General features: G+C 42.4%; 2 protein-coding genes across 5 annotated transcripts in view; both read left to right on the top strand.

Annotated features, from left to right (window-relative positions):
* The first annotated feature begins 3867 nt into the window (after positions 1–3867).
* Positions 3868–17560, top strand: LOC110498893 (myosin heavy chain, fast skeletal muscle). Its single transcript, XM_090212231.1, has 38 exons — positions 3868–4178; positions 4843–4986; positions 5627–5783; positions 5893–5920; positions 6028–6133; positions 6266–6358; positions 6451–6514; positions 6596–6694; positions 6794–6897; positions 7066–7204; positions 7384–7502; positions 7599–7748; positions 7842–8012; positions 8107–8413; positions 8510–8574; positions 8668–8755; positions 9300–9417; positions 9522–9645; positions 9750–9886; positions 10003–10258; positions 10622–10864; positions 10955–11131; positions 11227–11372; positions 11466–11556; positions 11661–12050; positions 12132–12377; positions 12470–12666; positions 12875–13058; positions 13138–13303; positions 13415–13539; positions 13682–13990; positions 14198–14401; positions 14539–14664; positions 14756–14926; positions 16778–16882; positions 17014–17109; positions 17207–17341; positions 17439–17560. Exons 1-38 carry the CDS (start codon positions 3969–3971, stop codon positions 17448–17450), a joined length of 5802 nt encoding a protein of 1933 aa, XP_090068357.1. The 5' UTR covers positions 3868–3968; the 3' UTR covers positions 17451–17560.
* Positions 17561–17888: 328 nt separating this feature from the next.
* gas7b (growth arrest specific 7b) overlaps positions 17889–22385 on the top strand; it is a 53505-nt gene continuing 49008 nt past the window's right edge. Inside the window, exon 1 of one of the 4 annotated variants that reach the window (XM_036955688.2) lies at positions 17889–18615. In XM_036955688.2, the coding sequence (XP_036811583.1) occupies positions 18436–18615 (180 nt within the window). In that variant the 5' untranslated portion in view covers positions 17889–18435. The remainder of the gene's footprint in view (positions 18616–22385) is intronic. The other 3 variants (XM_090212229.1, XM_090212230.1, XR_016489321.1) reach the window with 3 other exon arrangements.

The following is a 22385-nucleotide window of genomic DNA, read 5'->3' as shown; positions in this document are numbered from 1 at the left end:
CCCTCAGCACTGAACTCTTCAAAATAAAGAACTCCTATGAGGAATGTCTGGAGAACCTGGAGGCCATGAAGAGAGAGAACAAGAACCTGCAACGCATGCTAACTAGACAATAGTCTGTGTCTCTGCAGGTTTAAACTTCAGATCTGTAACTAACTATGATACTAATGTTATTCCAGAGGAAATATCTGATCTGATGGAACAAGTTGGTGAGAATAGCAATGAACTGGAGAAGAACAAGAAGCAAACAGAGAAATCTGAGATCCAATCTGCTCTGGAGGAGGCCGAGGTTTGATGCCAATGGAGAAATGTCCTGAAATATGAAAATGTCAATAATCAATGGAATGATTTCAGCATGAATAACATATATTGTTTCGTCATTGTCATCCCCCCCTCCCCCCAAAAATGTTTTTTTGTCAATTTATCCAATTATTTTAGGCCTCTTTGGAACACGAAGAATCCAAGATCCTTTGTATCCAGCCGGAGATAACCCAGGACAAAGATGAGGTGGACAGGAGGCTGGCGAAGAAAGAGGAGGAGATGGAGCAAATCAAACTAAACAACCAGCATGTCGTTGACACCATCCAGTTGGTCCTAGACTCTGAGACCCTCTGCAGAAACGATGCCCTGAAGATCAAAAAGAAGATGGAGACCGATCTCAACGAGATGGAGGTTCAGCTGAGCCACGCCAACAGGCAGGTTGTTGAGGCCCTGAAACAGCTGAGAAACGTCCAGGCAGACCACAAGGTAATGCATTCAAAGCATTTCTACATAATATGAATCTATAATGTCTTACTAATTAACTTTATTATAAAGTTGAGTTTATTTCTCTCCTCAGGATGCCCAGCTGCACCTGGATGAGGCTCTGCGTAGCCAGGAAGAGCTGAGGGAGCAGGCAGCCATGGTGGAGCGCAGGAGCTCCCTGATGCAGGTCGAAGTGGAGGAGCTAAGGGCTGCCCTGGAGCAGACGGAGAGGAGCCGCAAGATGGTTGAGCAGGAGCTGAGAAAGCCGAGAAAGCCATCGCTGTGTCATATCAAGCAAAGATTCACAATATTTTACCTTCATGTCATGTAAAACCAACAACTGAAGAAGGAGCAGGACACCAGTGGTCATGTTGAGAGGATGAAGAAGAACCTGGAGGTCACAGTCAAGGACCTGCAGCACCGTCTGGATGAGGCTGGAAACCTGGCCATGAAGGGCGGCAAGAAGCAGCTCCAGAAACTGGAGGCTCAGGTAACCCATCCCCTTTTCACAAGATTATCATAGTATGGGACTCAAATATTCTAGATTAATCTAATGACCCACCGGCAGATGGTGCTGTCTCCCAGAGCTGCTAGGCTGGAGGCATAGTGAAATCATTGTTTTTTAGCTGCTATAATGGAAGCATATCCCAGAGGAAGCCTGAAACTATTCATCAAGTGTTGACTACTTGTGATGTGATCCACTCACTGGCAGGTGCGTGAGCTGGAATTAGAACTGGAGGCTGAGCAGAAAAAAAGAGCTGATGCCATGAAAGGAGTCTGAAAATATGAGCGGGGAGTCAAGAAGCTCACCTACCAGATAGTAGAGAAATGAGTTCAGAGAAATCTGATTCAATCAGAAGTGATCTAATTTCCTTTACCTCACTGATTGATCTGCTGATCTCTGCTTGCAGACCGAAGAGGACAAGAAGACTGTCCAAAGGCTGCAGAACCTGGTGGACAAGCTGCAGTTGAAAGTGAAGGCCTACAAACGTCAGGCTGAGGAAGCTGTAAGCTTAGATCAATGACCTATGACATAATGAGAAAGTACCTGGTTGTTATTGTTAATCCCTGACTTCTTGTATTATGGTCTGGTGGTGTTGTTCTAGGGAGAGCAGGCCAACACCCCCCTGACTAAGTGCAGAAAGATGTAGCATGACCTGGAGGAGGCAGAGGAGAGGGCTGACATTGCAGAGTCCCAGCTCAACAAGATTAGAGCCAAGAGCAGGGATGCCGGGAAGGTACGATACGATACAAAAACATAAGTATTCATATATTTCAGTACCACATTGATTGATTGATGTGTGTATTATTTGCCAAAAAAAAGAAAATAAAAACAATATTTGTATTACACATTTTTTTATCTTATGTACCAGCCTGAATCTGAGTGAGTAGAAGACCCAGAAGTGGTTAGAAGACCCAGGATTTGTGCCTGCTTGGATGCCTGCCTGGATGTCTGGTTGTGTTTATGTATAGACTGTAGCACAACCTAGTGGAACTATAGTACAGAATAAATTAAGCAAGTGCATGTATAACTGTTTCTGGGGTTGTTTTAAAAGTATGACACAAAACATTAACATTCACTTTTATCTGTTTTGCATTAACATATCCTCCAGTGATCTAATTAGGCCTACTTTTGATCGTTTCTTGTTGCTGTTGTCATTATCTTGCCAAACAAGGCAACAGTATAACAAGTGTAACACAATCATCCAAATCATTAGTCAGCCAAACAGTATGGATTTTGAGGCTCAATTCAGACCCGGCAGGACCTCCATGTAGTTTTAATTTCATTTGAGAGTCTGCGATTTTCAGAGATTAGTAGTGACCCTCAGGAGAATGCATGGTGACATTTTGGGCTTCCCCACGACAGCCAAAATAGACCTCCTCTCCAATGTCAAAGTCCAATACAGAACACACGCACACACAAAAGGCCTACGGGCCTAAAGCTTGCATGCTATCTCAGGATTAGCCATGATTAAGGCCCCATAATCAAAAGTCAATCCAGACTGATCAGAAAGATCAGAAAGGCACAGAGACATTTCCTATCGCTGAGCTAAATCATTAGCTGTGTGATGCCTTCTTTAGAACTATCTGTTTAGTGCACAGTGATTGACTATCATATTTAGGGTGGCGCATCCCACCTGTGTTTGTCTTATTTTTGTGGTCCAGTAATAAACGCACGCATTCAGTGTCTCAAAGGTCATCATAACTTTGGAATTTCAATTGTCTGAAAACCAGATTGGAATTTACACTTGGCATGGAAGTATAATACCCATTCTGCATGTTTTCTATACAGCAGGATTACACTAGGGTTTTAATTCGATTTCCAATAAGGTCCTGGGCTCTTTCTGCCCAAATACAAACAGATTAACAGCTGAGTATCTCCATGCTATTGATTTATGTTAGACTGATGTTTTAAACTAGGAATATAAACGGTGGAACTACACATTATAGATGGAATCTATATGCCTGGCAAAATATACAAATGCTGAAATGCCATTTCCTGTCACATACATCAAGGACCAATTAAGATCATGCTTAGAATAGGATCACAAATGTATCCTTATCTTTGCTTCATCTTAAATGGATAGCTGTCCCTCCCAAAAAATTTAAGACGCAAACTATTTCAAGGTTTCACATTTCTCCAATTCCATCCATCAGTTTATGTAACGTCTGCCACCTGCCGCTGAAAACCATTGTCTGGCCACCATGCCACTAGATCCCAGAATAAGCCCCATAATGAGAGATGACAGAGAACTAATCAGGGGGGTGGCTTACTTTTCCATGCCCAAAACAACGGGAAGGATATGAGGGGCGACCCAAATTATCTCAATAAAAGCCGCCCCAGTGAGTCCCTTTGATTACTGAGGGATCCGTCTGAGGGAGAACTCTGGTGAGTAATATTAAAACCTCTCCTATAGAGGTTTGTGCACTACTGACTGTCTATGCTAAAGCTTTTTATCAACAAAAGGTTCCATTATGATGTTTTCAAATGCAAAAATGAATGAAAAAAGAATGGTTCCTATATCTCCTCAGGTGAGTGAAACAAAACAGCAACCTTTTCTCAGTGAGTCTCGATTTGGGTAAGGTTGAAGACGCTTTATTTTACAGTCCTCTCTCAGCTGGTCCTTTTAATTGATTCCTGCCACTGGATGCCTCTCCATCAGAGAAAGTGAATTTTTTGGACTTATTTTGAAACTCTGCTTTCTCTTCACAGTAAAAGCCCAGCCATGAGTACGGACGCAGAGATGGCCATTTTCGGCGAGGCAGCCATATACCTCCGGAAACCGGAGAGAGAGAGGATTGCCGCTCAGAACATCCCATTTGATGCCAAGACAGCCTGCTATGTGACTGACAGCAAAGAGCTGTACCTCAAAGGCAACATACAGAAGAGAGACAGTGGCAAAGTCACTGTAAAGATCACTGGTGGACAAGTGAGTGTTTGACTCCACAACTAATTAATATAGACAGTATTAATACACTGAGTATACCAAACATTAGGAACACCTTCCTAATATTGAGTTGCACCCCCCCTTTTTCTCTCAGAACAGCCATAGTTCGTTGCGCATGGACTCTACAAGGTGTTTAAAGCGTTCCACAGGGATGCTGGCTCATTTTGACTCTAATGTTTCTAACAGTTGTGTCAAGTTAGCTGGATGTCCTTTGGGTGTCGGACCATGCTTTATACACACAGGAAACTGTTGAGTGTGGAAGAACCCAGCAGCGTTGCAGTTATTGACACAAACTGGCGAGCCTGTCACCTACTAACATACCCCGATCAAAGGCACTTAAATCTTTGTCTTACCCACTCACCTTCTGAACGGCACACGTACACAATCCACGTCTCAACTGTTTCAAGGTTTAAACATCTTTCTTTAACCTGTCTCCTCCCCTTCATCTACACTGATTGAAGTGGATTTAAGTGTCATCAATAAGGGATCATATTCTTTCACCTGGATTCACCTGGTCAGTCTTTATCATAGAAAGAGCAGGTGTTAATGTTTTGCATACTCAGTGTACATTGTAATAATAACTAATACAATATGTTAGTAATTAACAGAAGTAGTACTACATGTTAATATCTCTCATGTCTAACTTTCCAAGGGTGTAACAGTGACGGAGGATGATGTGTATCCAATGAATCCTCCGAAATTTGATAAGATTGAGGACATGGCCATGATGACTCACCTCAACGAGGCCACTGTGCTGTATAACCTCAAAGAGCGTTACGCAGCATGGATGATCTATGTGAGTCTAGACTGCTTGACATGACGTACTGTCAGTAGTGGAAAAAGTACTCAATTGTCATACAGTACTTGAGTAAATGTAAAGATACCTTAATATAAAAATATAAAAGTGAATGTCACCCAGTAAAATACTATTTGAGTAAAAGTCTTAAAAGTATTTGTTTTTAAATATACTTAAGTATCAAAAGTAAAAGTATAACTCCTCTGATATTCCTTATATTAAGCAAACCAGAAAGCAGAATTATTATATATTTTTACATTTACAGATAGCCAGGGGCCCACTCGAACACTCAGACATAATTTACAAATGAAGCATTTGTGCTTAGTGAGTCCGCAAGATCAGGCAGTAGGGATGACCAGGGGCGTTCCCTTGATAAGTGCGTGAGTTGAACCATTTTCCTGTCAAAATGTAACGAGTACTTTTGGGTGTCAGGGAAAATGTATGGAGTAAAAAGTACATTATTTTCTTTAGGCATGTAGTGAAGTAAAAGTTGGCTAAAGTAAAGTAAAGGTACACCAAAAAACGACTTAAGTTGTACTTTAAAGTATTTTTATTTAAGTACTTTAGACCACTCTGTAGTATATACAATACAATATCAATGAGATAAGACAAAAGTCATGGTTACTAAACTGTGTTTCAGACCTACTCTGGGCTGTTCTGTGTTACTGTGAACCCCTACAAGTGGTTACCAGTCTACAACCAGGAGGTGGTAGTGGCCTATAGAGGGAAGAAACGCATGGAAGCCCCGCCTCATATCTTCTCTGTCTCTGACAACGCATATCAGTTCATGCTCACTGGTAAGGTTGATATTTGGCTGTAATGGAAAACCTTATTTAGCAGAATTACCTGATTATGTCAATACATCCCCCTCATTAAACCCTCTCATCAAAATATTTTTATTCACAGACCGAGAGAACCAGTCTGTCCTTATCACGTAAGTTGCATTCTATAATAACAAACCGTCATATTTTTGTACCACAAGTACCACTTATCTTTCCTATCTTGTTATTTTCCCAACCTTGTTAATTTATCTGAACTCAGTGGGGAATCTGGTGCAGGAAAGACTGTGAACACTAAGCGTGTCATCCAGTACTTTGCGACAATCGCAGTGTCTGGGAAGAAAGAATCTACCAGTGGCAAAATGCAGGTGAGGCCCTGTGATACCAGACTGATACCAGCTGACAAAAACCTAGTTCAAATGTATGTAATAGTCATTTTAACAAGTAAATATCAGATAAATAGTGGTTTGTGAAGTAAAGTGTAAGCAATTATTCTACAGGGCTCGCTGGAGGATCAAATCATTGCAGCCAACCCCCTGCTAGAGGCCTATGGGAATGCCAAAACTGTGAGGAACGACAACTCCTCACGATTTGTAAGTTGAGCCTATTACCGTTATCTTTAATATACTTCTTAAGACGTGTTACAGTTCAAACCAGGAATCCTACATTATTATTTTCCAAACAGGGTAAATTCATCAGGATTCATTTTGGAACCACTGGAAAGCTAGCATCAGCTGATATTGAGACATGTGAGTCTATGCTGTATGTTTCTGTGCATGGTCTAGACTAGAGGTTATGGAAGGCATTGACACTCTTGACTCTTTCCCCAGACTTGCTGGAAAAGTCCAGAGTGACATTCCAGCTTGCTGATGAGAGAAGTTATCACATCTTCTATCAAGTAATGACCAACCACAAGCCAGAGCTGATAGGTAAGGATCACATGACTAATGGTATTGCCAATGGTCCATCCTGACATTAAAGCTGAGTATTGAATTTTAAATCACTAATGACTATATTAATCTCCACAGAGATGCTGCTCATCACAACCAACCCATATGATTTCCCCATGATCAGTCAGGGGCAGATCACTGTGACCAGCATCGTAGACAAAGATGAACTGGTCGCCACCGATGTAGGTCTTCTTGATTTGACAAATAACTTGACAAATTATGTTTGCACATTTACCATAATGCGATTAGCATAATACAACATCATGTGGAATCGACTTATAGTATATATTTTGTTTCCCACTCTTCTATTAACATTTAATCTACTTATAACTGATTGATTTGGCTACTAGACTGCTATTGATATCTTGGGCTTCACGCTGGATGAAAAAATGGGCATCTTCAAGCTGACAGGTGCTGTGATGCATCATGGGAACATGAAGTTCAAGCAGAAGCAGAGGGAGGAGCAAGCAGAGCCAGACGGCACTGAGGGTAAACATGGGTTTTGAATATGTATAAATAATATGAATATACTGTATATATACTGTATATACTACTGTATATACTCTGTATATACTCTGAAAAGTACAACATGTGACTCATCTCAGTGATGGTCAACTTTAAGTAATAGAGATGTTAAAATTCTTCTACGGCTCCTGTCATTGTTTTAGTGGCTGACAAAATTGCCTACCTCCTGGGCCTGAATTCTGCAGATCTGCTAAAAGCTCTCTGCTACCCCAGAGTGAAGGTTGGAAATGAATATGTCACCAAGGGACAGACAGTCCAGCAGGTGAAAAATCATATCTATTCAATATTACCAATAAATGCACATCAATTAGTCCATTATGATTATTCCAATTCTGTTGTATTATTGTTTACCTTTTAGGTCCATAATTCAGTTATGGCCCTGGCAAAATCCATCTACGAGAAGATGTTCTTGTGGATGGTTATCCGCATTAACCAGATGTTGGACACCAAGCAGCCAAGGCAGTTCTTCATTGGTGTCCTGGACATCGCTGGGTTTGAGATCTTTGATGTAAGTATTGAATGTCCTCAGCACAGTACTTAATCGAATGATACAGTCTCTGTAACATTGAAACACAGTATGCCAATCAAATACTTTCTACAGTACAACAGTCTGGAGCAGCTGTGTATCAACTTCACCAACGAAAAACTGCAACAGTTTTTCAACCACCATATGTTTGTGCTGGAACAAGAGGAGTACAAGAAAGAGGGAATTGAGTGGGAGTTCATAGACTTTGGAATGGACTTGGCCGCCTGCATTGAGCTCATTGAGAAGGTAAGTGTAATGGGAATGCTTCATGTCAGATGAGAAGAATTTACACTACTGTTGTATCTCGTATCAACCTCTTTTCAACCTCATCCCACTACAGCCAATGGGCATCTTTTCCATCCTTGAAGAGGAGTGCATGTTCCCCAAGGCTTCAGACACCACCTTCAAGAGCAAGCTGTACGACCAGCATCTGGGAAAGACTGGCTGCTTTCAGAAGCCCAAGCCTGCCAAAGGCAAGGCCGAGGCCCACTTCTCCCTGATGCACTATGCCGGAACTGTCGACTACAACATCTGTGGATGGCTGGACAAGAACAAGGACCCGCTGAACGAGTCTGTGGTCCAGCTGTATCAGAAGTCTGCCGTTAAACTGCTGTCTCTCTTATATGCAAGCTTTACACAAGCCGATGGTATGGGATCTATAACTTTACCTCTAAAAACATGGTCTTGTATACACAACATGGTGTTATAGATATTCACACAACTCCTGCTTGTTTCATTGACAGATCTTAGCAAGAAAGGTGCCAAGAAGAAAGGTGGCTCCTTCCAAACAGTGTCTGCCTTGTTTAGGGTAGGCGGATGCATCAAGTAGTGAAAATATTGACTACAAATGAGGTATTGAGACTCAAACGTTCCACTCATTTACGTTACTATCATCCCACAGGAGAACTTGGGCAAGCTGATGACAAACCTCAGATGCACTCATCCTCACTTTGTGCGCTGTTTGATTCCCAACGAGTCAAAGACTCCAGGTAGCACTAAAGCATTGGTTACTGAGTGTATGTACGAGATGGATTGAGCTCCAAAGGTAATGGGACAGCGGATTTTTGTTGTTGTTTTGTTTTATTGTAAAATGTATTGTAAAACACTTCTACATGGATGTGGATGCTACCAGGACTACGGATAATCCTGAATGAATTGTGAATAATGATGAGTGAGAAAGTTACCGACGCACAAATATCTTTGCATGCTGGGAATATGGGACCAAATACTAAACTTTGGACCACTTTAATCCACACAAGGGAATTTGTGCCAATGCTTTTGGTCCCCTAGAATGGGGGGGGGACTATGTAAAACAAAAGTTCGAATTTCTAAACGGTTAATCCGATATGGATGAAAATACCATAAAATTAAAGCTAACACGTTAACCTCATAGTCATTTCAAATCCAAATCGCGGGAGTACAGAGCCAAAGCAACAAAAAATGGGTAACAGTCCCAATACTTTTGGAGCTCACTATGGCAGTGAACAATCATTCTCTTCAGATAAAATGCAGCCAAAATCTTGTACATCTTAGGTCTCATGGAGAATGCCTTGGTGATCCACCAGCTGAGGTGTAATGGTGTGTTAGAAGGTATCAGAATCTGCAGAAAAGGTTTCCCAAGCAGAATCCTGTATGGTGATTTCAAGCAAAGGTATACTATCATTCCATGGTAGTTCACCAAAAATGCTATGCATTTAAATCCTTTGAAAAAAAATACAACATACCTAAAATATATATCTTTCATGTTCGGAACAGGTACAAAGTATTGAATGCCAGTGTTATCCCCGATGGCCAGTTCATTGACAACAAGAAAGCTTCAGAGAGGCTCTTGGGGTCAATTGATGTGGACCACACTCAGTACAAATTTGGGCACACCAAGGTAAGAGGAGCCCAATTTTGTTCACAATCACAAGCCACAATGTTAACATTGGCAGTCAATCTAAATCCTATTCTACGGCCCAACTATGTATTTTTGTCTCTCAGGTGTTTTTTAAGGCTGGGCTGCTGGGAACTCTGGAGGAGATGAGAGATGAGAAGCTGGCAGCGTTGGTTACAATGACTCAAGCGCTCTGCAGAGGCTTCGTCATGAGGAAGGAGTTCAAAAAGATGATGGAGCGAAGGTAAGACTGTTCAATTGACTCAGTAGGACTGATCTGCTTGACTAATTATCTGTGAAGCTATAATATTACATTTTTCTGACCATGGGGATTGATGTAATAACCACTTCCTCACACAGAGAATCTATCTTTATCGTCCAGTACAACATCCGCTCCTTCATGAACGTGAAACACTGGCCATGGATGAAGCTGTACTTCAAGATCAAGCCCCTGCTGAAAAGTGCTGAGACAGAGAAGGAAATGGCCACCATGAAGGAAGAGTTTGCCAAGTGCAAGGAGAACCTGGCCAAGGCTGAAGCCAAGAAGAAGGAACTAGAGGAGAAAATGGTCTCCCTTCTGCAGGAAAATAACGATCTTCAGTTACAAGTAGCTTCGGTATGTTATTCACCAGTTAGGCCCCAAAACATTTACAACAAAGCTTGATTGACATTGTAAAATGAATAAAAGCATGTCAAAAATATAAAAGGTTATTTTACGTTGAAACCCTCACATTAAACACCAACAGTATTCACTAAGTTGATGGGTTATATTTAGGATAATGTTTTACAGCTTTGTCAGTCTATTTTTCATTTTTAAAACATCTTATTTTCTAATTGTATATATTTGACATGTTATGAAAATGAGCTATAATCCTTTAAAGTTTCCAAAATTCTGGTAGTTTACTGGTAAGTTGTGAAGTTACCGGTTACAAATAAATACAATAATGGATTTAAACATGTTTTGAAAATAATTCTGTAGGAAAGTGAGAACCTTTCAGATGCGGAGGAGAGATGTGAGAGTCTCGTCAAGAACAAGATCCAGCTGGAGGTCAAAGCTAAAGAGCTGAGTGAGAGGCTGGAGGATGAGGAGGAGATCAACGCTGAGCTGACCGCCAAGAAGAGGAAGCTGGAGGACGAGTGTTCTGAGTTAAAGAAGGACATTGATGATCTGGAGCTCACCCTGGTTAAAGTGGAGAAAGAGAAACATGCCACTGAAAACAAGGTTAAAGACACTTCCCCGGCATAAAGTCTGCATTGAAGCTATTTATTTGATCAGTTTGAGAACTGTTCACTTTTGTGTTTGTAAGAACAGGTGAAAAACTTGACTGAAGAAGTGTCAACACTGGATGAAACCATTGTTAAATTATCCAAGGAGAAGAAAGCCCTCCAAGAAGCCCACCAGCAGGTCTTACATGATCTCCAGGCAGAGGAAGAGAAAGTCAACACTCTGACCAAAGCCAAGGCCAAGCTGGAACAGCAAGTGGACGACGTGAGTTTGACAAGTCCAGTACATCATAGGCCTACGGTATGTCATGACGTCCTAACCTTGGTATATTCTTACAATGATCCCATGTGATGATACAGGTAGAGGGCTCTCTTGAACAAGAGAAGAAACATTCCATGGACCTTGAGAGATCCAGGAAGAAGTTTGAGGGAGATTTAAAACATGCCCAGGAATCCATAATGGATCTGGAGAATGAAAAACAGCAAATGGATGAAAAGCAGAAGAAGTACGATGAAATACTTCTTACATACTGTACACATTCTACTGGATCAGGTTCTATCCACATTTTAACAACTTTCAATGAATATTTAACTTATAGGAAAGACTTTGAAATCTGTCATCTTGCTGGGAAAATGGAGGATGAGCAAGCCCTTGGTGCCCAGTTGCAGAAGAAACTAAAGGAACATCAGGTATCAAATTGCAACAAATGTTTCAAGCAATGATGTTGATATGTGGTGCAACTGCCAACAATGTATCCAATGTTTTTTTTTATCAACTGTTCTGTTTTTTCCAGGCCCGTATTGAGGAGCTGGAAGAGGAGATTGAGGCGGAACGTGCTGCCAGGGCTAAGGTGGAGAAACAGAGGTCTGATCTCTCCAGGGAACTTGAGGAGATCAGCGAGAGGCTTGAAGAAGCTGGTGGAGCCACCACTGCTCAGATTGAGGTGAACAAGAAGCGAGAGGCCGAGTTTCAGAAACTGAGACGAGACCTGGAGGAGTCAACTCTGCTCCATGAGGCTACTTCTGCTGCCCTGCGTAAGAAACACGCAGAAAGTATGGCCGAGATGGGAGAGCACATCGACAACCTGCAGCGTGTCAAGCAGAAGCTGGAGAAGGAGAAGGGAGAATACAAAATGGAGATCAGTGACCTGGTCAGCAACATGGAGTCGGTGTCCAAATTGAAGGTAAGTTGACAAGTTAACATGATTTATTGCACATTTTCAAACCTATATTTGTGGTTATAAAAAAATGTTTTGTTCTGCCAGAGTAACCTGGAGAAAATGTGCCGAAGTCTTGAAGATCAAATCAGCGAGCTAAAGGCCAAAAGCGACGAAAGTCAGCGAAACGTCACTGACATCACTGTTCAAAAAGCAAGATTCCAAACAGAGAATGGCGAGCTTTCTCGTCAGCTGGAGGAGAGAGAATCACTCGTATCCCAGCTGACCAGAAGCAAACAGGCTTTGACTTCGCAGGTGGATGAACTGAAGAGGCTGGCTGAAGAGGAGCTTAAGGTACAGAAACACAACTGATTCAAATGTCCACATCACATCAAATAAACATTAAAACACATACTAAACGTTTCCCTTACTGCGTGTGTTTGCAGGTCAAAAATGCCCTAGCCCATGTCCTCCAATCGTCCCGCCATGACTGTGACCTGCTGAGGGAGCAGTTCGAGGAGGAGCAGGAGGCCAAGGCAGAGCTGCAGCGCGACATGTCCAAGGCCAATGGAGAGGTGGCTCAGTGGAGAACCAAATACGAGTCTGATGCCATCCAGAGAACAGAAGAGCTGGAGGAGGCCAAGTATGATTAGTCAGACCTGTAGATATACAGAGTTAGGGTCTCATGCTGACACCAAACATTCAATTGCAAAGATATTCTGATTTGCATACAGTGTTTAAAAAAAAACTGTTGATGACAATTTAGAGACCATTCTATTTCTTAATATATAGCAGCATTTGCTGAAATCTCTACACCTATGTCTCTCTATAACTTTTAATTTATCTATTAGGAAGAAGCTTGCCCTGCGTCTTCAGGATGCTGAAGAGACAATTGAGGCTGTGAACGCTAAGTGTTCCTCTCTGGAGAAGAGCAAGCAGGGGCTGCAGGGAGAGGTGGAGGACCTGATGATTGATCAGGAGAAAAATAATGCCTGGGCCGCTAACCTGGACAAAAGGCAAAAGAACTTTGACAAGGTATTAAATGACTTGGAGAGGACTCAAATCATTTTAAGTTTAGGTCTATTTCTTGGTAACAAACTTTTTGTCTCCTCAGGTTTTGACTGAATGGAAGCAGAAGTATGAGGAGAGTCAGGCTGAGCTGGAAGGTTCCCAGAAAGGGTCTCGTGCTATGAGCACTGAGCTCTTCAAAATGAAGAATTCTTACGAGGAATGTCTGGATCAGCTGGAGACCATGAAAAGAGAGAACAAGACGCTGCAGCGTATGGCTGAGACTGTGGTTTTGGCATTCTTAGACTTTAAAAAGTATCCTATAGGCAAAGGCAACTGATAAAATTATAGACCAAATCTCTGTTTTTCTATTTGATCACCAGAGGAGGTCACAGACCTGAGTGATCAGCTTGGTGAGACTGGGAAGAGCATCCATGAAGTGGAGAAGGCCAAGAAGATTATAGAGACTGAGAAAGCAGAGATCCAGACAGCTCTTGAGGAAGCAGAGGTACTGTGTTTCAACAATACTGTAGATGAGTAAAGTTGGTGGGGTTCAGTTCTGCGCATGCAACCTGGTAGGTTGTACTCTTTGTAGTTACATGTACACTTCAATGCAAGTGCTCTTCAATCACCACCTGTGTCTCCCTCAGGCCTCTCTGGAGCATGAGGAGTCCAAGATCCTACGGATGCACCTGGAGCTGGCCCAGGTCAAAGGCGAAGTGGGCAGGAAGCTAGCGGAGAAGGACGAGGAGATGGATAAGCTAAAATGCAACAGCCAGAGGTTGATCGAGTCCATGCAGAGCACTCTGGAAGCTGAGGTCAGGGGAAGGAATGATGCTCTCAGGTTCAAACGCAAAATGGAGGCTGATCTTAACGAGATGGAGGTCCAGCTGAGTCATGTCAACCGGCAGTCTGCTGAGGCCCAGAAACAGTTGAGGAATGTCCAGGGACAACTTAAGGTGAGGGTCACTTTTACTGCAAACAGCCATGTGATGAATTTTGGAGCAGGGTAATGTGTGGCATCATAACAGAGCAGGGTAGTAAGCACTATCCACCAACTTCACTGAATTGGTGTTAGAAGTAGGATCCACAACTCTACTTCCTTGCTGCACTTCAGTTGCAGCTTCATAAAACTAATCAAGACATGGTTGTGACTGGTTTTCCAGGATGCCCAGCTGCACCTGGATGAGGCTCTGCGTAGCCAGGAGGACCTGAGGGACCAGGCAGCAATGGTAGAGCGCAGGAGCTCCCTGATGCAGGCCGAAGTGGAGGAGCTGAGGGCTGCCCTGGAGCAGACGGAGAGGAGCCGCAAGATGGCCGAGCAGGAACTGACTGACGCCTGTGAGAGAGTGGGGCTGCTGCATTCCCAGGTTAGTGTCAGTGGCTTACTTACATCATATTTATAAGGAAATATAATCATGTAAATTACAGTTGAGGTGTAACAGCTGATCTACTCTCATCGGTCAAGTCAGGAAGAACTTCTCAAGTTTAAGAACTTCTGTTTCAGAACATCAACCTGATGAGCACCAAAAAGAAGCTGGATGCTGACCTCACCCAACTCCAGGCTGGGGTTGAGGATGCTGTCCAGGAGGCCAGGAATGCAGAGGAGAAAGCCAAGAAGGCAATCACGGAAGTGAGTGACAATCAGAGGTTTCACTGTGTACACTGTCATAGACATCCCTCTTTCAATCCTGTTTGTCCTTGTTCTCTGTGTGTCAATGCAGGCAGCCATGATGGCTGAGGAGCTGAAGAAGGAGCAGGACACCAGCGCTCACCTGGAGAGGATGAGGAAAAACCTGGAGGTCACAGTCAAGGACTTGCAGGTCCGTCTGGACGAGGCTGAGAACTTGGCCATGAAGGGAGGCAAGAAGCAGCTCCAGAAACTGGAGACCAGGGTGAGTCAATAACAGCTATTCTCTTTTGATATGCAAATACAGTGCCTTGCGAAAGTATTCGGCCCCCTTGAACTTTGCAACCTTTTGCCACATTTCAGGCTTCAAACATAAAGATATAAAACTGTATTTTTTTGTGAAGAATCAACAACAAGTGGGACACAATCATGAAGTGGAACGACATTTATTGGATATTTCAAACTTTGTTAAGAAATCAAGAACTGAAAAATTGGGCGTGCAAAATTATTCAGCCCCCTTAAGTTAATACTTTGTAGCGCCACCTTTTGCTGCGATTACAGCTGTAAGTCGCTTGGGGTATGTCTCTATCAGTTTTGCACATCGAGAGACTGACATTTTTTCCCATTCCTCCTTGCAAAACAGCTTGAGCTCAGTGAGGTTGGATGGAGAGCATTTGTGAACAGCAGTTTTCAGTTCTTTCCACAGATTCTCGATTGGATTCAGGTCTGGACTTTGACTTGGCCATTCTAACACCTGGATATGTTTCTTTTTGAACCATTCCATTGTAGATTTTGCTTTATGTTTTGGATCATTGTCTTGTTGGAAGACAAATCTCCGTCCCAGTCTCAGGTCTTTTGCAGACTCCATCAGGTTTTCTTCCAGAATGGTCCTGTATTTGGCTCCATCCATCTTCCCATCAATTTTAACCATCTTCCCTGTCCCTGCTGAAGAAAAGCAGACCCAAACCATGATGCTGCCACCACCATGTTTGACAGTGGGGATGGTGTGTTCAGGGTGATGAGCTGTGTTGCTTTTACGCCAAACATAACGTTTTGCATTGTTGCCAAAAAGTTCAATTTTGGTTTCATCTGACCAGAGCACCTTCTTCCACATGTTTGGTGTGTCTCCCAGGTGGCTTGTGGCAAACTTTAAACGACACTTTTTATGGATATCTTTAAGAAATGGCTTTCTTCTTGCCACTCTTCCATAAAGGCCAGATTTGTGCAATATACGACTGATTGTTGTCCTATGGACAGAGTCTCCCACCTCAGCTGTAGATCTCTGCAGTTCATCCAGAGTGATCATGGGCCTCTTGGCTGCATCTCTGATCAGTCTTCTCCTTGTATGAGCTGAAAGTTTAGAGGGACGGCCAGGTCTTGGTAGATTTGCAGTGGTCTGATACTCCTTCCATTTCAATATTATCGCTTGCACAGTGCTCCTTGGGATGTTTAAAGCTTGGGAAATATTTTTGTATCCAAATCCGGCCTTAAACTTCTTCACAACAGTATCTCGGACCTGCCTGGTGTGTTCCTTGTTCTTCATGATGCTCTCTGCGCTTTTAACGGACCTCTGAGACTATCACAGTGCAGGTGCATTTATACGGAGACTTGATCCACAGGTGGATTGTATTTATCATCATTAGTCATTTAGGTCAACATTGGATCATTCAGAGATCCTCACTGAACTTCTGGAGAGAGTTTGCTGCACTGAAAGTAAAGGGGCTGAATAATTTTGCACACCCAATTTCTTCAGTTTTTGATTTGTTAAAAAAGTTTGAAATATCCAATAAATGTCGTTCCACTTCATGATTGTGTCCCACTTGTTGTTGATTCTTCACAAAAAAATACAGTTTTATATCTTTATGTTTGAAGCCTGAAATGTGGCAAAAGGTCGCAAAGTTCAAGGGGGCCAAATACTTTCGCAAGGCACTGTACATAGCTCTCAAATGGATGATATCCAGAGGATTAGCCGACTGAGTACGAGCGGTAGGAAAATCTCTAGGCTATAATAACTCTGCATCTGAATTTCAAATAGATTTTTCAAAAGAAGTGCACATTGATTAAGCAAATATATTTGAAAGAGTGACATTCCAACCTTTGACCCTCTGGGTTGCAGGTGCGAGAGTTGGAGGGAGAACTGGAGGCTGAGCAGAGGATGGGAGTTGATGCCATCAAAGGAGTCAGGAAATATGAGAGGAGAGTCAAGGAACTCTCCTACCAGGTAGAGGATTACCATATTGCATTGATATTACCACTACTACAGTAGTTTAATGATAATGATGGTTATGATGAGGACGATGATGTAGGGTAGGTGGATGAAGACAAAATGTTAATAATAACAATATTTTCCAGGCAGAGGAGGACAAGAAGAATGTCTTCAGACTCCAGGACCTGGTGAACAAGCTGCAGCTGAAAGTAAAGGCATACAAACGCCAGGCTGAGGAAGCTGTAAGAAAAATTTCCATTTGTCATCTATACCCCAATTCAAAATGGCTGCATATTTATTGAATTATGCCGTTAACCTTGATGCTGAATTTCTCCACAGGAAGAGCAGGCTAACACCAACCTGAATAAGTTCAGGAAAGTGCAACATGAACTGGAGGAGGCATCCGAGAGGGCTGATCTCGCTGACTCCCAGGTCAACAAGATGAGAGCCAAGAGCAGAGACATGGGCTCAATGGTTTGTTTGAAATGATACCTTTACAGAAAATGTTGTTTAGTAATGCCACAGTATTCATAGGTAGTGAATTATATCAAACCTTTCTTTCTCCAAACAGAGCAAAGAATAGTGAAGAGAAGATATGACTCAGAAGACTCCTAAAATCGTTTTTAATGACTTATGTACTACGCATGCTTGGCTCACTGTATGTGCTGTATTATTAAACTCACATAGTATGGGTTTTGTGTGTAGGCCTATGATATAAGCTCCTTGGAAAGAATAGTGCATTTCTACCTGAAGTATTTTGGCGCCGCCTTGTGGTTAACACCCGTTGTATTTAAAAAAAAATCTTGCCTCCACTATTTTACTTCAAGATTGCGACACTAAGATTACTTTCGACCTAATAAATATGGCTATACTGTGTGTTACAAAGAGCATAGGCTCATCTACCATGATTGTGAGATCTGCACTACGTTTAATTGCAAAATAAATTGTGGCACACATTTCAAAAGTATGACTACGTAGCTGCATTCATTGGACGTGCATATCATTGATCGGTGGAGCTCCGTTTCAACAGTTCACGTTATGGCAAAGTCACATTATTTTCCACGGTCGCCTTGTCAAACCTTCATAAACAATCGCGTCTTGGAGAAGTGATTCAATTGACAAAGTACATTACATTTCAATAGGCCCAGCCTTGGTGAAAGTTGCTAATTGATTACTAATCCCCACAACATAACTCATGTGCAAAAATAAAACGGAAGCGAGTACCGAGTTATCTCATAGAAAGGCGCAATCGGAATTGAAGGAGCACAGACTTGACTGTGGTCTTTGCGAAAGGGAGTTCACACAAACGGAGAAGCGCCCATATACACACGCTCAGAACGCATCTGCGCTGAGTTCAGGATTTTATAGGATTCTTTTGACAAGGGATACCTTTTCATTCACTCAGAAAGTACTTTAACCAGATTCGCAACATGTTGGATTGTTGTCATTGATGCGCTAACTAATGAACATTACAAGTGTGACAAGAAAGAGCCAAGTGAATCTCGAGGAAGGGGATCAGTCTGTGTGAATCTACGCGCGGACCCGACGTTATACCGGAGAAGATAACGATGTCTGGATCTTACTGCAAAAGTTTATACTCCTTCAGCGGGGATCAACATCAGCAGGGTTTGACTTTTGAAGTTGGAGAAATCATAAAGATAGTTCAGCCGTTGCCTGGCGGCTGGTGGGAAGGAGAGCTGGATGGAGTCAGGGGATGGTTCCCAGCAAGTTATGTTCAGGTCTTAGAGGTAAGTCTGAATGTCCACTCTCAGATCAATAAATGTTGCAATGCCAATAGTGAAACAAATGGCAACAAAATAAACACTTTTTCCCCCTCTCCCTTTGAGTTTGGAGTGGCGTGTAATACTCAGTAAGACCTAATGAAGTAGTAAGAGTTTCTTATGATGCTTACTATATTACCCAATGAAATAACGTCATCATAAAGAGTCAATATGTCTTCACACTTAAATAACACACTCAGATATTTTGACATTGTGGTAAATACATATGTCCACTCTCATATCCACATAACTCCATATTCACACCCCATGGCTGGTATCTAACAGATGTGGCGACTTTTGTTTCAGAAGAGATTAGGGTTTTATAAACAGTTTTCCCATTGCTGTTCGATCAGCTTGAGCGCTAGCCTCCCCAGCCCTGTCCACTCTTCTGAGGCCTCCACCACATTTCCTCATTCCTGACACATTCCATTGGAATTCTCAGGTCTCCTGCCTGTGTCTGTCTGCATGAGTGCACGGGGCAGATTACTGAGGGAACACACTGCTCTGTCACAGCAAGGTCACAAGTACTCACAAACACACGCTTGTGCGGTATGCAGGTGAACACAAGGTTCACAGAAGGACAGGGAAATCCTTAGCAAAGACGGTCTTGAATTTAGGTTTTTAGCCAAGAGTGACAAGAAAACACACAGCTAATTAATTACATGTTTTAATCAACAATTGGCAAAAGGAAATGGACACCCACCCAATGTTCACACTCGCGGACACAGTAAATCACTGGATCAGAAATGAGATGGGCAGATGGGAGTAGATCTGTAGGATGTGGGCTGGTCGGCTGGCCGAGGCAGCTGGTCCTCAACACACCTCAATCGGTCATTCAACATACCAGCTTGATGTAGTTGTGTAGCGCTTGAAGGGGAGCTGCCAAATCACCAGTGACCCTGGGGTTCCAGAGCATGTGAACATCCACCTTTTTATCATAACGGGTCAGATCTCTTGATAGAGGTTGTACATGTACACACAGGGAGGTTTGGAATCTGGTACTTGGTACAGTAGTGTACATTTCTATTTTTACAGATAAGGAGAAGTGGGAAGCTGCTCTGACGTGACCTGATACTGGATGTGTAACAGGTGGAGGCTGCATTGAAGGACATGACTTGAATAGTTCGTTGCATGGGCTCAGGTTTAGGATGTGTGTTGCACCATCAACATTTCATTTGAAACACTGACGTAGAAACAGGAAGTTCTTCCGAATGAGTTACCAAATGATTGCTTCTAATGCTGACTTGGCTCTTGCATATAGATCTGAATGGAAAAAAAACAGTATGAACTTCCTTATTCTGGTCAACCAATCAAACTAGCCAGGCATTTTCAGGAACGTCCTTTTGATCCCTTCCATTTGTTCTACATTTGAATTCAAACAAGAGGGAAACGCACCTAGAATCAGCCATATATATCATCAATTCAGACCAGGGTGTTTTCAACACCGGAATCAGGGGAATGTGTGTGTTCACTGCTGGCGTAGTTTACAGTGCGGCACTTTGATCTCTGTCTGAGACACGCTCCATTGTCATCTTCAGCAGACGAGGCTTTGTTCTCCAAACAGTCTATTCTTCTTTCTTTTTTTTTTTCTTTTCTTCAAACTTTTGATGAATCATTCAACAGAGAACCTGTCATCAGGCCTGTGCTCGCCTTGACAGACCCTCAGATCCACACAGTCCCCAGGAACCTCCTTGTATGGATAGATGCTGCCTTCATTTGAACAAACAAATACAGCACAGAAGGCATTCAGTTCATATTTTTATGATGAGATGTTCATAACTTTATTTTTTTAACAACTTTAACTTGTAGACTTTATCTTTGTGTTGTTGTCATGGAACCTGGAGAATGTGTCATATAATTGGGCCCCGCCGGCTACTTTCAGATGAGAAGTAGTTTCAGGGGATGGTTATAATAAGCTATACATTTCCTGTTACTATAGCAGTGATCCCTGGGTGAGGGATGACAGCTGCGGTTGATTGAGGAACTGTTTCCTGTACTTTTTTTTGTGTATTTTCCAAGCTCAGTGATTGACCAAGAGAAAGAGGTCATGTCATTTATGATGTTATCTGTTTAGGACAGGGTGGTTAAAGAGGGGTTCCACCCCTAACATCAGTAAAGTGCTGAAATTTGTATTTTTCTATATCAGTATGAGTCTACCCGTTGTCTATATGGTTTTATATACAGTTAATTAGATGTTAATGATGTTAATTAGCCTATCAGAAGCTTCTAAAGCCATGACATCCTTTTCTGGAATTTTCCAAGCTGTTTAAAGGCACAGTCAACTTAGTGTATGTAAACTTCTGGCCCACTGGAATTGTGATACAATGAATTATAAGTGAAATAATATGTCTGTAAACAATTGTTGGGAAAAGTACTTGTGTCATGCAGAAAGTAGATGTCCTAACCGACTTGCCAAAACTATAGTTTGTTAACAAGAAATGTGTGGAGTGGTTGAAAAACAAGTTTCAATGGCTCCAACCTAAGTTTATGTAAACTTCTCACTTCAACTGTACCGGTATGACTCTGGTGGCCATGACAACCTAACTGATGAACAGAAGTGGAACAGGGCACGGTGAATCATGGATCATGCCATTGAGTCATCAAGTCAAGTGATTGCTGATTAGTGCCAAACTAATTGAGGTGGAGCTTGATGAGGAAGAGATGAGGAAAAAAGGACAAAGGAAATGAAAGCTGTAGAATCTAGATGAATGGACCAATTAGACACACCATTGATGACAGATTTCACCCAATGGAAATGGCTCTCCGGGGAACAAAGAATTTGATTGGTTCGAAGAATGAGTGAATGAAAAATTAACATTTTGGTGTATGATAGTTAGCTACATATACAGCCGTGTTGGTGAGTTGGCAATGAACAACTATTACCAGAATTTTTTTTTGTTGTTGCTCATTTCCTATACTTATGTATTTTAGCTAACCTCTGTTCCAATCGAAACAGATTACACTATAGGTTATAGTGTAATTTACTGGGATTTTGTGGTGTCCATGCTATGTTATTGTTATATGATTATTCCAATAGTTGCTATGGAATGGCATCCTGCATTCATCTCTCCTTAGTGGCCCACTCTCACAAACACTCTCGCTCTAATCTCCAACCCAAAGACAGTCTAGTGTGATTATCAGCACTGGCGTGACTGAGGGAGCTGGCATGGTGAGGCAATGAGGCCTGCTATATTCTGTGCCGTGTGGGCATGTAGACCACCGTTCTAGTCTAGATGACAGCTGGGCAGGGTCAGCGTTACTGGGGCACCACTCCCATAAGTCATCAGGACGCCCCCGTTACTCCTGAAATATTCATGTGGGTAGTGGATGGATGTGTAACCCTAACTCTGCAGATGGGCCTAAGAGGGGAAAAAACAAAAATCTGTCGTTCTGAACAAGGCAGTTCATCTACTGTTCCCCGGTAGGCCGTCATTGTAGTTAAGAACAAATTCTTATTTAACTTGCCTAGTTAAATCAAACCCTTTCTCATTACTGTCTTTAAAGCCTTCCCTCAGTGGGTTAGTCAGCTGTGTTATGAAACTGTATCTGTGGTTGTAACTGGTCTAGTGTAGTGTTAGGACACAGGGGGTAGGTAGATGGTCATTTAGGCTGGCATAATTCCGCTGTAGAGGAATGTGAGGGTCAGGGAGCTGCTGAGACCTACTGCCCCCATACACACCACACTGCCAGGTGTTTCCCTGCCTGGAACATGGGAAAACTCTCCAACTCTCTAACCA

Source organism: Oncorhynchus mykiss, chromosome 20 (genome assembly GCF_057628025.1).
Source record: "Oncorhynchus mykiss isolate SJ-2025 chromosome 20, ASM5762802v1, whole genome shotgun sequence".
Classification (NCBI taxonomy): Eukaryota; Metazoa; Chordata; class Actinopteri; order Salmoniformes; family Salmonidae; genus Oncorhynchus; species Oncorhynchus mykiss.
This window is presented reverse-complemented; position numbering and strand designations above follow the sequence as displayed.